This window comes from Vigna unguiculata, chromosome 3 (genome assembly GCF_004118075.2).
Source record: "Vigna unguiculata cultivar IT97K-499-35 chromosome 3, ASM411807v1, whole genome shotgun sequence".
Lineage (NCBI taxonomy): Eukaryota > Viridiplantae > Streptophyta > Magnoliopsida > Fabales > Fabaceae > Vigna > Vigna unguiculata.
Window position 1 is genome coordinate 53441248 of NC_040281.1, and position 15731 is coordinate 53456978.

The 15731-nt window shown below is 32.4% G+C and overlaps 3 protein-coding genes across 3 annotated transcripts; 1 reads left to right on the forward strand and 2 right to left on the reverse strand.

The window, feature by feature from the left end:
- The first annotated feature begins 6788 nt into the window (after nt 1-6788).
- On the forward strand, nt 6789-9441 carry LOC114175984 (pentatricopeptide repeat-containing protein At3g47530). The gene has a single exon (XM_028060856.1). The coding sequence runs from the start codon at nt 6945-6947 to the stop codon at nt 8682-8684; it is 1740 nt and encodes a 579-aa protein (XP_027916657.1). The 5' UTR covers nt 6789-6944; the 3' UTR covers nt 8685-9441.
- Nucleotides 9442-9544: 103 nt separating this feature from the next.
- Nucleotides 9545-11697, reverse strand: LOC114175986 (malate dehydrogenase, chloroplastic). The gene is made up of 2 exons (XM_028060858.1): nt 11503-11697; nt 9545-11102 (listed from the first exon to the last, which is right to left on the reverse strand). The coding sequence occupies exon 2, from the start codon at nt 11094-11096 to the stop codon at nt 9855-9857; it is 1242 nt and encodes a 413-aa protein (XP_027916659.1). The 5' UTR covers nt 11097-11102; nt 11503-11697; the 3' UTR covers nt 9545-9854.
- Nucleotides 11698-12719: 1022 nt separating this feature from the next.
- On the reverse strand, nt 12720-15086 carry LOC114178019 (geranylgeranyl diphosphate reductase, chloroplastic). The gene is made up of 2 exons (XM_028063692.1): nt 14351-15086; nt 12720-13733 (listed from the first exon to the last, which is right to left on the reverse strand). The coding sequence occupies exons 1-2, from the start codon at nt 15035-15037 to the stop codon at nt 13032-13034; spliced, it is 1389 nt and encodes a 462-aa protein (XP_027919493.1). The 5' UTR covers nt 15038-15086; the 3' UTR covers nt 12720-13031.
- Nucleotides 15087-15731: the final 645 nt, after the last annotated feature.

The following is a 15731-nucleotide window of genomic DNA, read 5'->3' on the forward strand; positions in this document are numbered from 1 at the left end:
GAAACACATAATCTGATATTATCCTTTAATTTTAAATTTATAGAAGGTTAAAATCTATCATCTTATTTTTCTTTGATAAATACAGTTATTTACAACAAAATCAGTTAACAAATATTTTTTTTTTTAAAAACAGTTAATAATTATGTTATAAAAGGTAAAATGGAAATAAATTATGTACACAATAAAAACATATATTTTGTATATATATTAGCGTAAAGACGGACCTCTGTTATGATAGGGGCTCTCCCAATATTTTTTCCTTTTTTTATATATATATTTTAAGAAAATATTTTTATATTTATATAAATTTAGTTTAAAAAACTTTTTTAAAATTTAAAAATGAAGTTTTGACTTTTGTTTGTAATTTTTTTTTTACTTTTTTATTTGATTTTTTTCTTTTGTATTTCCATCTCCTATTTTCTTTCTTTTTTTATCTTAATTTTCATCATTAACTTTTTATTATTTTTAAAAGCAAATTGCACTATGACGAGATTAAGGAGTTAAACAATATTTTGAACTAAATCATTTTTTCTTTTGATTAAGTTCATTTTTTATTTTTTTTCTTTCGAAGCTATATGTTTTATTTTTTGTATGTAGTTTTTCTATTCTCTAGGCATATCTCTATTTGTTAGAGATTATAAAATCATGCTCTAGTTATTTATCAAACTCTTTATTGTATAAATAGAGCTATTTTAGATTTTGAAGTTGAGTAAAGGAAGAACAATATTAAGAATATATATTTTAAAGTAAAGAAAGCTAATCATTTAGAAGTTGTTAATTTTCTTAAAATATTGATTCTTGATTTTGATATTTAATTTGAAATATTCATAATTTTATCTTTTCCTACATAAGACGGAGGTTGAATTTTTAGCAAACACTATGATAATCTATATAAATATTGCAACAAGTTTTAGTTCTGATTAAATTATTGAAGATTTTAAGTTATTGAAAAACGTAGAGGAACACTCTCATCAGAGGCACCTTTTGTTTTTTTTTTAATATATTATTATTGATGATAAAATTTATGTTACGCTTTCACATTATATTTATATATATATATATATATATATATATATATATATAATATGAAAACTTTTTTTTTAATTAGAAAAAATAATCTATATATAAAAAATAATCAATGGTAAAGACATAAATTATTTGTGAATATTTACGATATTATAGTAGTAGGTGATGATATTATAATATTACTAAATTAATATACAAGATAAATTTATATTTATTAAAAATAAAGTGAAATAGATATAGAAAAAAATAAAAAAATAACTTTTGATAAATAAAAAAATAAGGAAAGAAGATAAATAGTTTTATAAAACACATCTAAAAGCAATTGTTAATTTATAAAAATTTAACAAAATTTAACACTATTGCAGTTGACCGGTGGTGCTGTTGTTACTGGTACAACGTTGTGCTGAACACTATAACCAAAAGATTAGGAGAATAAGATTAGCGACATAATTTGAAACTTAACCTCCTAGGTTAAAATGTCATTAGGCTACAATTAGACATCCTGAAAGGTAAAAACTCACTAAGGACATGTAAATAAAGCATGTAAATAAGGTATTTAATATTTTTAGATCATCTACACTTATTATAACACATAAAAAGTATCAAAAGGTTACTAAAAGATAACGGATTAGAAGATTAAGAAGAATTGTGTGATGACAGGTTAGAAGATAGAAGATTAGAAAAAAATAGTGAAATTAAAAATATATTTAATCTTATAAAAAATATTATATTAATTCCAATTATATATATATATATATATATATATATATATATATATATATATATATATATATATATTACTTCTTACATTAGTTTAATTCAACAAGGAAGTAACATTGTTTTAAAATAATTTTTATTAAGTGAACTTTTATATGTTAACTAAGTATATTTTTACATTTATTTGATATCATCTTTTTTAAAACCAAAATAATTAAATACAGTAATTAAAATAGTATAAATGTACATAATAAAGTTTAGGATTAAATATGTTTTTGTCCCTTAAACTTTTAGTAAATCTTAAAATTAGTCAATTTCGAAACTTTTAACTAATTTAGTCTTTCATCTTTTGAAACACGTGGATATAGTCCTTTTAATCAAATTTTGTTAAGTTTATTTGATATTTCAAACGCATTTCATAATAGTATTTGATTTAACATTAAAACAAAAATGTGTCAAATAGTATAAACAACTCAAATATAAACATAAAATGCGTATGGAACATCAAATAAACCTAACAAAATTTGATTAAAATGACTAAATCCATGTATTTTGAAAGATGAAGAACTAAATTAGTTCAAAGTTTTGAAATGAACTAATTTCAAAATTCACTGAAAGTTAAGGAACCAAAAACATATTTAATCCTATATTTAATAAAGATAAAAATACCCTTTTAAATTTTGAGACAATAACATACTGTTACAAAACAAGGACTTTGAAATTTTTAAAGTCTCTACTAAAAAGAAAAAAAATTCAATTAAATCTCAAATTGACACTTTTACTGTTCTTTCTTTTTTGTAACATTTTTAGATGTTTAACACTAATTTTTTTGTTGGTTTTTCTGATAATTTATACTTTCTTATGTTGTTTTTTTTAGATGTTTAACACTATTTTTTTGTTGATTTTTCTGTTAATTTAAAATTTCTTATATTTAATTATATTTAATTTTTAGCAACATTAAAATATAGTTATTTTATTATTTAATTAGTTTTTAACTTTTATTTGTGAATATTTAATAAAATATTAAATACAATGTACAATATTTATGAGCATTTTTGTCCTTTAAAGAAAATAAAGTTGCATTAATAATTAGGCTTAATACCAAATTTGGTCCTCTAATTCTATTCAAATTTTTGAAAAGACCCCTAATTTTTCATTTGTTCAATTTAGTCCTTCAAATTTTAAAATATATTCAATTTAGTCATTTCCGTTAAACTGACGTTAACGCCGTATCCGTACAGTGCCACGTGTCATGTTATTGTTGACTGTGCTTGTTTCCAATTTTGTCTCCTTATTTATAATTTTATCCAATTTGGTCTTCTTTTTTCTTAAAATGAAGCAATTTGGTCCCTCTCAAATTTGAGACAAAACTACTAATTAAACTTAATTACAACTTATATGTACATTTATATATACATGTTAAATTTTTTTAGAAAAATTTATATATCAAATCACTCCATCTAAATATTCAAATTATTTTATTTTTACATTTTACATAAAAATAATCCCTATTTAAACTTATAATATTTAAAAAATATAAAAAAATGTAAATATAAAGTGACACTTGTAACGCTACAAATATTTGTCACATTTAACATCTAAAAATTACAAGTGTCACTTTACATTTACATTTTTAATATTTAAAAAAAATTATAAGTTTAAATAGAAATTTTTTTTTACGTAAAAATGTAAAAAAAAAATAATTTGAATATTTAGGTGAAAAATTTGATATATAAATGTTTAAAAAATATTTTATCATGTTTATATAAGTTATAATTAAGTTTAATTACTAATTTAGTCTCAAATTGGAGAATGACCAAATTGGATCAAAATTATAAATAAGGGACTAAATTGAAAACAAGCACTGTCATGTGACAATGATATGACACATGGCACTGTACGGACACTGTGTTAACATCAATTTAATAAAAATGACTAAATTGAACATTTTTAAGAAATTGAGGATTAAATTGAACAAATGAAAAATTAGGGATCTTTTTAAAAACTCGAATAAAATTAGAGGACCAAATTTGGTATTAAGCCTAATAATTATTACGTCAGATTTTATTTAATATCACACTTACTTGTGTACTTTTATAGAATCCAATGTATATTAATTATCCTTAATCAGTGCTCTTAAGGCACTGGTTAGCAAGACTCTTAAAAAAAATTTGAAAGGATAAATTAACCATAATGACTCCCACAATAATTAAGGCTTGACAAGTGACTCTCTTCTTTCAAGATCACTCTAATATCAAAATCCTTTTAGAATTACGATATTCTTCCGATCATAATAAAAATAAAAATGAGGAAGGAAATCAAATCAAGTACAACAAACATCTCAGAAAATATTATGTAAAAGAAGACCACATAACATATATTATACTTCCAAATATTTGAACATAATATACAAGTGTCACACATTGAGTATCTTACACTCCACACCCGTTACTAGGAAATGAATGTAGTTAGTTTAGTTATAAACAAAGTAAAAGACAAACCAAAAAGACTCATACTTAGAGACAGATCTTAGTATAGGTTTAGGGGGCTCTCCCCCATTTTTTTTTCTATGCATGTAAATATATATATATATATATATATATATATATATATATATATATATATATATATATATATATTAATTTTAATGCAATTGCTACTTTTAAAATTTTTATATATTTTTCGTGTTAAATATGTTTTTAATTTCTGAGTTTTAACGTAAAATTAAAATTCGTCTTTATCTGAAATTTTAATATAGTTTGATCTCTAAATGTTAGAAATGAACGGATATAGTTCTTTTAACCCAATTACAAAGTTTTTTTTTAAAGTATATATTTGAGTTGTTTATACTGTCTCACAGGTTCCAATATCTGATGAAAAGTATGTTTAACACATAAAAAAAATTAACGTAATTGGATAAAAGGATTATATCTATTCATTTTTAAAGTTTGAAGACTAAAATATATCAAAATTTTATATAGTGACAAAGTTTAATTTTGCGTCAAAGTTCATATACTAAAAACATATTTAACATTTTATCTTGGCACCCCTTAAGTTTGGTCTGAAGATCCACCAGTCAGGGGCGGAACTACATTATGACTTAGGGGAGCCACGGCTCCCCCATTTTTTTTTTAAATTTATATATATATATATATATATATATATATATATATATATATATATATATATTTTAAATTATATTTATATATTATTTATATTAAATTTATATTATGAAAAATTATAATAAAAGAGAGAGAAAATAAAAAAAATTAATGGAGACATTGATTTATAAAAGATATTAGGTTTTTTTTTTCTGGCTATAAGATCTTCCCACCATATAAATTGTCATGAAAGTGTCTGAAGAGAAATAAATACAAATAGATAGAGTGGGAAATAGAGGTTGAGAAACACATAGATTGGAATTGAAGTATACATTCTTCCATGATCTCTCACATATCAAGGTTAATATCTTTTTATGAGTAATATATGTTAAATTTATGATTCTTTTTAGGATGTTTTTCCCAAATTAAGTTTATTCCAAATTAATATAAACCCAAATTATGATTCTAGGGATTCTTTTATGAAATTGGTAGGAACCCTAATTATAATTTTTCCCAAATTATTATAACCCTTAATTATAAAATTTAGGGATTTTGTGTTTTTCGCTGCCTATGGTAAATTTTTTTTTAAGTTTTGAATTTATACAGTGTTGCTTATTTAATTAAAGTGGTATGAGTTTTGTTATGTTTTGCAATGTGATAATTGTGATTTGTGAATATAAATTTTATTTTTTCTAGATAGGCGAGACGTGATGAATTTATATTAGAAAGATTATGATAAAAATAAAAAAATTGATTCTTTTTTTTAAAGAGGAGGGTTTGTGATAAAGATGAAAAAAATGCATTTACATTAACTAAACTTGAGAAATTTCATGACAACCAAGAATTCAAGACAATAAAAAACAAATATCTAAAGTTCTTAGAATTACATATAATGAATTTAAAAATTCATTAGAACGCGATTCGAGCAAAACTGTCTCAAATTTGACAATATCACCAAATCAAATTGATGAGGTACGATCTAAAATGGTATTCATGGTTCGGTATCACGATATAATAGTGAATATAGTAATATCTTTTTTTTTGAATTCCAATATTATATGTGTTTGTTTTAAATAGAGAAAATGAAGAAAAAAGATGAAGAGCTTTTTTTTTAACTAAAATAAATTATATTTAACAAATCTAATTTGGCACTCTTACAATTTTTGTCCAAGTTCCGCCACTGCCACCACTGCTCATACTCGTATTCAATTCTAATATAATTTTTACAGGATAAACCAAATTTTCTAAATATATTTAATTGATCATTAACAACAAAAGATAATTAGTCTATATTTTGCAAAGTAATTTAGATGTTAACCAATGATTGTTTTTCCATACTCAAATGAAAGTCTATTTATAACATTGTGACAATTAAATGGTAAGGTAAACTTGTATATATATTTTTTTCACAAATGGAAAGACTACCATGTTAAGTGGATTTTTTTTTTCAATGATTCAAGGGTTGATAAAGAATGTAAGGATCAATTCCTCATCACAGGGACCACATTGATTATTACTCAAATAAATAATTATATATATATATATATATATATATATATATTAATACAATATTAAAAGTTTTAATATAAATATAATTAAGGTTTAAAATCTATCCAAAAAAATAGTCTTTTATAGAAGGAAAAAAAAAATTGAACTTCCCCCTTTATAATTTGAAGGGTTAAATATGTTTTTGTCTCTCAAGTTTCAGTAAATTTTAAAATTAATCATTCTTCGAAACTTGATACTGATCTAGTCTTTCATCTTTAGATATGTGTTCCATGATAGTATTTGAATTGTTTACACCATTTGTCACACTTTCACTTCAATGCTAACTTAAATATTATCATAAAATATATTTAAAATTTATTAAAATTTAAGGTGCAAATTCATATTTAACCCTAATTTTAATAATATTTTCCATAGATATCGCCTGTTTCACTCTTCCACCCTGAAATTTCATTTCAATATCGTTTCTTTTTCCCAGTTCTTTTGGCCGTTGGTGTTGTAGTTTGTTGGTGATGATCACTGAAATTATCTCAAATCCATGTAATCGGAGGCCACTCTATTGATTCAGCGTAAAACTCAAACGTTGAGCATGAAATGGCTCTAGAACCCGTGATTTCTGCCATAAAATTTGTTTCCCAAAAGATCCAATTGCTCCAAATCCACGCTCACATTATACGCACAAACCTCATTCAATACTCCCCAGTTTCTACTCAGTTCTTGTCCCGTATAGCTCTCTCTGGTCCATTGCAAGATGCGAACTATTCCCGCCGTTTTTTTGAGCAACTCGCCCACCCCTTGGTTTCTCATTACAACACCATGATCAGGGCCTGTTCCATGAGTGATTCCCCACGAAAGGGTCTCCTTTTATATCGAGATATGAGAAGAAGAGGCATTGCTGCAGACCCTTTATCGGCTTCCTTTGCTGTTAAGTCTTGTATTAGGCTTCTGTATCTTCTTGGAGGGGTTCAGGTTCATTGCAACATATTCAAAGATGGGCACCAATGGGATACCCTTTTGCTCACCGCTCTCATGGACCTGTATTCGCAATGCCAGAGCGGAGGTGATGCGTGCAAGGTGTTCGATGAGATGCCTCAAAGGGACACTGTTGCTTGGAATGTCATGATCTCTTGCTGTGTTCGAAATAATAGGACTCGGGACGCTTTGAGTTTGTTTGATGTTATGCAGCGTTCGAGCGATAAATGTGAGCCTGATGATGTTACTTGTTTGCTTCTTCTTCAGGCTTGTGCTCATTTGAATGCCTTGGAATTTGGTGAACGAATTCATGGCTATATAACAGAGCGTGGTTATGGTGATGCTCCCAACTTATCTAATGCACTCATCTCTATGTATTCACGTTGTGGTTGTCTAGAAAAGGCTTATGAGATTTTTAAGAGAACAGGAAATAAAAGTGTGGTTTCATGGAGTGCTATGATATCTGGTTTGGCAATGAATGGATATGGGAGGGAAGCTCTTGAGGCATTCGAAGAGATGTTGAGAATTGGCATTCAACCGGATGATCAGACATTCACGGGTGTCCTTTCAGCTTGCAGTCATTCTGGAATGGTTGATGAGGGAATGTCAGTTTTTGACCGTATGAACAGAGAGTTTGGAATAACTCCCAACGTTCATCACTATGGGTGCATGGTTGATCTCTTGGGCCGTGTTGGCCTGCTTGATAAGGCTTATCAGCTTATTATGTCAATGGTAGTGAAGCCAGATTCCACAATATGGAGGACTTTGCTTGGGGCTTGTAGGATTCATGGCCATGTTACACTTGGTGAACAAGTAATTGGGCATTTGATTGAATTGAAAGCTCAAGAAGCTGGGGATTACGTTTTACTTTTGAATATTTATTCTTCAGCTGGACACTGGGAAAAGGTAGCAGAGGTGAGGAAATTGATGAAAGATAAAGCCATCCAAACAACGCCAGGTTGTAGCACAATCGAATTGAAAGGAGTAGTACACGAGTTTGTTGTGGACGACAGTTCACATTCAAAAAATCGTTTGATTTATGAGAAACTGGATGAGATTAATCATCAGCTGAGGATTGCTGGTTATGTTGTTGAACTTTCATCTGAGTTACACAAGATGAATGACAAAGAAAAGGGGTATGTGCTCTCACATCACAGTGAAAAATTGGCTGTTGCTTTTGGGGTTCTTGCAACTCCACCTGCCACAACACTGAGAGTAGCCAGTAATATCCGTATATGTGTTGACTGCCACAATTTTCTAAAACTTTTTTCCGGGGTTTACAACCGTGATGTATTTCTTAGGGACCATAATCGATTTCACCACTTCAGGGGAGGGCACTGCTCATGTAACGACCATTGGTAGGGAAATTATATACAGATGATAAAATCCGCCGAGTGTTACAGAAATGATCGCAAAAGGCAACTAAAATGTAGAATGGCTAACTTTGCTGCTGGTTATTTGTAGAAACTTGGTGAAATATTGGCTTAATTGAAATGCAACCATTAAATACAAGTGGACCTACCAAACACCAGGGGCCTGCAAAACATCAAATCTGCTATCCTGCAAATTTGTTGTTTGTTGGCATGAGAATTTTTGTTTTTAAGCTTTTGGAGAACTTTTTGCTTATAATGAAGGTCAATTGATATAGTACACTGAGCTACAGTCATTTGACCTAATACTATGGTAGGTTCATCCTGTATAACATGAAGATTTTTCTTGACATTGGCATTCCTCGAAGTGCTGACAAGGTTACAATCCCTGCTAACTGGATCAACTCTGACGATACAGCTTTTGTCCATTCAAAAAATATATATCAAAGCAACCTGTTAATGTCAAATAACAATTTTATATGCACTCCATTTAGATAACAGCATCTGACAGTTTTTTCTCATTTTTTTTAGTTAAAATTGCTCTCGTACTTCTGGCTAGTGACTTGAGAAAGAATATCATAAAGAATTTACTTGATTCTAACCAGGTAAGATAACTAACCGCGGACAATCTTGATCATGAAAACTATTTTAATAAAAAGAAATTACAATGCAACTCAAAATTCACGAGTCCAGGGATTAAAAAAACACCTCGTCATGCAATTATTTTCAAACTGCAATCTTCTATAAGCCAGACTATTTATATCCCTCAACTAAAGGGCCCATTTATCCGGTATCGATGACCGAAAAGTAAACTGCATGTTCAACTAGGCCAGAGCTTGCCTGGATTCTAAATGATTCAATGAAAAACCAAAAGCTGGTCCAATGCCGTATTATTCAAACATTTATATTTCTCCGATTCTACATTATAATGGTGACATCTTGGGAGATTTTTATCAAAACCTAAGCTTGCTATAGAGAACAGAGATGGAAGCTCCCTCCCGTTCTACTAACAAAACTGGAAGTAGAATTGACACTACGGAAAATTTGAATCCTAAGTTCTGGAAGCAGAAAAGATGCTACAACAAATCCGCAACCTAATTTCTCGTTATATTTATGCTCAAATAAATTCATAACCCAAGAAATCACCGTTGACAAAATGAAGTTAAGCAGTAACAGCTTGCTTCTGAGCGAAAGCAATCCCCTTCTCTATGCTGGCCTGGAGTTCTGGCTTAAGTGCTTCCAAAGCCTTCTGCTCATAGTCAGACAACCCTTGGAGGTCAGATGGAATTAAAGCCTCGATACCTTTCCTACCAAGCTTCACCCTGGAAGCAAAGAATGGAAGGTCAGTCAAATCTGATTGCACAAATGAGCACTCGTACACATCCCCATCTCCATCAAGTGCACGCAAAGACGATTCGACAAATCTAGCAGCTGCATATGCCATTGACAAGGTAGCAGACCCAGCACCTGCCTTTGCTTCCACAACTTCAGTACCAGCGTTTTGAATCCTCACCGTCAGCTCCTCAACCTCTTCATCAGTGAAACTCGCTGAGGGTCTTGTCTTTGACAAGAGTGGAAGAATGGTAATCCCGGCATGGCCCCCAACAACAGGGACATCAACATCAATCAGCTTCAGGTTTTTCCTCTGAGCCACAAATGTGTTTGCCCTCACAACATCCAGTGTGGTAACACCAAAGAGCTTTTTAGGGTCATAGACACCCTTCTGTTTCAAAACTTCTGCAGCAATAGGCACAGTAGAGTTCACAGGGTTACTGATAATTTGAATAAAAGCATCTGGGCAATTATCCGCAACAGCCGAAACCAAGTCCCTGACTATTCCAGCATTGATGTTGAATAGGTCATCACGAGTCATGCCGGGCTTCCTGGGAACACCGGCAGGAATGACAACAACATCCACACCATTCAAACAATTTGCCAAGTCAGAAGCTCCAGTGAAATCCCTGACTTGTGAGGGTGTGTTGCAGTGACTGATATCAGCAGCCACTCCCTTGACATTCGCAATATCATAGAGATGCAGGTCGGAAACTAAAGGGGACATCTTGATAAGAAGCGAGAGCGGCTGCCCAATCCCTCCGGCAGCCCCAAGAACTGCAACTTTGTACGAAGCTTGAGGCTGCAACTTGTAGTTGAAATTCTGGTTGTTTTCCTTCTGAGCCTTGGATGTAAAAGATGCCCGCAGAGCAGAACCACTTTTGTTACCTAAGAAAGAAAATTCTGACTCACATCTCACAGAGGACATAGCCTTGAGGCCACAGAAACTCTTCAAAGGATTTTGCGAGTTGAATTTCATCCCAAAAGACCTTGATTGAGGAAGAGAGCTTCCTCTTTGGCCAAGGGAACCGGTGGATCCAACAGTGAAAGTAGCTGCAGGTGCCGCTGCCATCTCAACCTGCGATACAAAAAAACGGCACGAGGTCCGTTCCATTAACCCACAGAAACCTGTTTGAAAACTAAAAAACACCCAAAGAAATAATAAAGCACAAGATTTATTTTCCAACAGATTTCTGTAAGCTAAACCCTAGCCCAACAAATTATTCAATATAAGCAAAAAGAAAGCAGGTTGGAACCTAAAAGCTCAATGAAACGACATGCAGCAAGGAAAGAGCTGAAAAGTAGCATGCATGGTCGAGATTAGTTAATGAGAGCATAATTTGGAAAGAAATTCCACATTGATAACAGAAGCGAGAAATGAAAAGCAGAAAAGGGGAAATAGAAGAGAATCACGCATGAACAGATCTGGGATGGGGGTGAAGGATTGAGATCTGGCGGAGAAAAAGAGAAAAACGTACCTGGGAATGAACGGTGATGAGAAAGACGAAGAGATTTAAGAAGCAAAGTTGGGTTTGAAATCTCCGCCTGAGGGATTGGATTGGTATGGATGGTGGAGGAATGCAAACACCAGCCGAATGCCGAATATATATACACACTCTACCCTTTACCTCACCAAACGCTAAAGAGAAAATTACTCTACTCACAAAACGCTTCTTCACTCTGCTGCCACGTCCTTGCATCACTCTTCTTATTTTACCAATTTTTTTATTTCTTTTATATCAATTATTTATGTATTAATTATTATTTTAATCTTATCAGTTCAGTTTATAGATTCAAAAATTAAAATGTATTTTTAAAACTCTTTTTAGTTTAACTGACATTCAAATTGTATTTTTAATTCTAAAACACAAAAATATTTCATTATTTAAGAAACGGCTAAAATCTTTTTTTTTTTGTCTATTTCTAATTCTTTTCGGAAATTGAATTACAGTCTTAATTTTTATTTGGTTCAATTGAATTTTTGAAGAAGAAAAAAGATTTAAAGCTTAAGAAATCAACAATGGATTCGTTTTGATAAATAATTGCTTATATTTTTTCACGGTATCACCTAAGATAAAATTGTTTTTTACCTATTATTCAAACAAAGCATTAATAAATCCCACTCAACAATGTTTGATTTCGTGCTAGGAAATGGTAGTTTCCATTTAAGAGCTAATAGATATTATCGTATGCATAACATAATGGGTAAATTCATAACTATCCTTAACTTTAAAAAATTAATACTCAAAATTTATATTAAGATAATGTCTTAATTAATAAATACTTTTGAAATTAATTTCTATTAAAGATGTTTCAAGGTACTAAATTTCTGAATTTATTTGTGAAATTGTTTTAAAAGGTCATGTAATTAATTAAATTCCTAAATAGAAATTACGTATAAGTTGTGGGTATAAACTCTTCCGAGAGTATATTAATTATATAACTAAATCCAAAGTTGATAAGAAAAAATTAAGGCTCAATTATATATTTATACTATGTTTATTTGTTTTGTTTTATTTAATCACATTATTGGTAAAAGTTTCAAAAATGCATTGCTTGGTGATTGGTATCAAATACACGAAATCTCATGTATTAGAGTACAAACTTCGACGCTTGAATACAACCAAGAGGTAAAGGCCACACATGGTTAAAAGTATATATAATCAAAATAAGAAAAATTTGAGACATGTTGCGCTTATGGTTACATCACTGGCATGGACATATCATTAAATTTAGCCTCAAATCATTTTCCTAGGAATCAAAGCTTGATAATCACAACGCTCCTTTGCCTCTTTGGATCTCTCCGATTTTGGATTATTAATTAGGTGCAAACGTTCTGTTATCGGAGTTGCGTGAAAATTCAACCCTTTTTGCTTAAACGTACATATATAGTTATGATATGACTTAATCATAAGGAGACGATGTTCGCTAGGAAATACATAATGCAAAAAAAGAATTATAAATGTATCGGAGATAGAGAGATAGAGAGAGAGAGAGAGATGATGACTCATGCATTAAGTTTGTTCATCTCCCTCCTTATGGCACTGGCCCTAACTAAGCTCCCAATGGTGTTAATGGCCAATTTGAGATCTTCCAGAGGATTCCCAGGCACCACTGTCTTGTACAAATAGCTATCAAAGGTCATCTTCTGCACATACTCATCAGCACACATCTCCACAAACGCTTCCCTCGCAGGGTTGGACCTGTAAAACACCTTCTGAAGCACATCCAACACCTTGTAAGTGGGCCAATAAGTCTTATCCCACTTCTCCAAGTACTTCCTCAAGTCCCCTTCTTCCACCATCCTCTTCCCATTCTCTGAACCTTCAACAATTGCCTCTGCACACATTCTACCACTCTTCGCCGCAAAATAGATTCCCTCTCCGGAGCATTTCGTTACGTACCCAGCAGCATCGCCAACCAGAGCCACTCTCCCCAACAACCTTCGCGGCCGCGGATGTTCCGGGATAGGGTGGGCCTCCACTCTGATGATCTTGCCTCCCAAAATCTTGTCTTCTGCTCTCTTCCTTGTTGCTAGCTGGAACTTCTTGATGTCTGCCTTGTGTGTCACAGTACCGGTGCCAACGGCCACATGGTCACATTTTGGAAATACCCACCCGTAGAAATCCGGAGAAACATCATCGCCCACGTACATCTCCGCCAGGTCCTCGTAATACGCCATCTTATCATCCGGAATTTTCACCCTCTCCTGATAAATCATGCAATCAAAACCACACATAACATTAATTACAAGGTTGCAACACATATACAGTGCATCTTCCGCCATCGTAATGCATAAATCAGAAGCAACTACATTCTTTTTTTTTTATTAAAAAAAAGGAAATTACCAACTCTGAAGAAAATTCCCTACATCCCAGAAAAGAAAAACAGCATTCATATGTAAGGAAAAAACTTTAATGTAGTTTCTTTATTGTTATTTGTTCTGTTCTTTCACAACAAGTAAACATCTATTTAGTTTCTTGAGTTTTTCTTTCACAACAACTGAATCCATTACTTTGGCATCTACTAGACAACTCGATGAGTAGCTTTGGCGTGGTTCAATAAGATCATTAGCACTGGAGAGCAGATTTACTATGCTTCTGGACAAAATTGATTAACTTGACAATGTCAAGACCAAATTGACTATAATGGTGCCAATTTTAGAAACCAATTGACAGTTTACAACATGAGATTCATTTTGGTAATGACAAGAACCAAGAAGTTATAAATTCATCACAAGAAGTTATAAAGTCCCTTATAATTCTACAACTCTATGCAATGATGGTAAAAAAATGTGTAAAAGATGAAGAAAAAATATAGCAGTACCTGAAAGGCGATGGCGTACTCGTATTCACCAGCATCAATAGACTTGGCGACTTTAGAATTAGCGCCATCAGCACCAATGACGGCGTCAACTTCCAAGGTACGCTTCTCACCAGCCCCGCCGGTTTTGTTATCGTAGGAAGAGTAATGAAGAACGTAAGGGCTGCTGTTATCCTTCGGAATATCCATTTTCATGAACAGCCCGTTGATGATATTTGCCCCATTCTCCTTCGCCCGCTCTCTCAGGTAAGCGTCCAGCACCTCGCGCCGGACCATGCCTATGTACTCGTGCGGCTTAAGCGTTCTCCCGATGTCCACCGCCACGTTCGACGGCGATATCATCTTCATCTTCGTCACGCGCCGGTCAATGATGTCCAGCGGCAGGTCGAACTCCCCCACCATGCACAGCGGAATGGCTCCCCCGCACGGCTTGCAGTTGTCCAGCTTCCGCTCGAAAAGGAAAGTCTCCACGCCGCCCTTCGCCAGGGTCTCCGCCGCCGCGCCGCCAGCGGGACCACCACCCACCACCGCTACTCGTAGGTTCCGCCCCTGCAGCTTCGGGCTGAATTTCCCGGCCACAATCCTTAACTTTCGGTGAGATGGCGGGAGTCTTGGCTGGGCGGCGAAATGCGGTGCATCCGGCGAGGTTTGCCGGAGCCCGACGAAGGTTTTGAGAGCAATAGAATTCATGGTGAAAGAGTGGTGAGTGAGAGTGAGACAGTGAGAGGGGTTTGATTTTTTTTTTTTATGTATGTGTGTTTGTTTGAGGGGATACGTTTGGGATTTGAGGTGATTTGTGAGCGTTGGATGGATGGAATTGACGGTGGCGATTTGATGTGGATAGATTTTAAGATGATGGTTTGTGGGAAGTGTTCTTGTCTTGGTGTTGGGTATTGGTTTTTATTTTGAGTGGCTGTCATGGTGCCACGTTATAGGGGAGAGTGGTTGATCTTTAATGCTCTCTTAAAACATTTCGTACTGTGCTTCGCACTTCATTAACTTGCTCCTGTTTTGACACGTCATCCTCACCTCACTATTCGTCCTTCAAAGCTAGCTAAACGTGTCACGTGCGAGAAGCAGAGTTTGTGTGAGTATCTGTGTTCCCACTTAATTTTGCTCCGGTTACTTACAAGTATGGAAATTAAAAAAAAAAAAAAAAAAACATTTTATAATACGCTTTATAATAAAAGAAACTTCTTTTCCCATTTTTTTTTCTCTTACCATTCTTTTCCTCATTTCACAAATGTGCTGTGATCTATAAAATGGAAAGGAACTTTTTGACTCTTCTTCTCTCCTACCCCATTTTCGCCTGGTTAAGCAACACAACACCCTAGTTTGGGTACCGTTTCCTTTTTCTTTTTTTTTTTTGTGATTTTCATTTTCT

What these genes read in the sequence shown, in the direction of transcription:
- LOC114175984 (XM_028060856.1), top strand. Translation starts at nt 6,945, where the DNA reads ATGGCTCTAGAACCCGTGATTTCTGCCATAAAATTTGTTTCCCAAAAG.
- LOC114175986 (XM_028060858.1), bottom strand. Translation starts at nt 11,096, where the DNA reads ATGGCAGCGGCACCTGCAGCTACTTTCACTGTTGGATCCACCGGTTCC.
- LOC114178019 (XM_028063692.1), bottom strand. Translation starts at nt 15,037, where the DNA reads ATGAATTCTATTGCTCTCAAAACCTTCGTCGGGCTCCGGCAAACCTCG. An exon ending in AGTACGCCATCGCCTTTCAG is followed by an intron (nt 13,734 to 14,350) that starts GTACTGCTATAT and finishes ATGATTTATCAG; the next exon opens with GAGAGGGTGAAAATTCCGGA.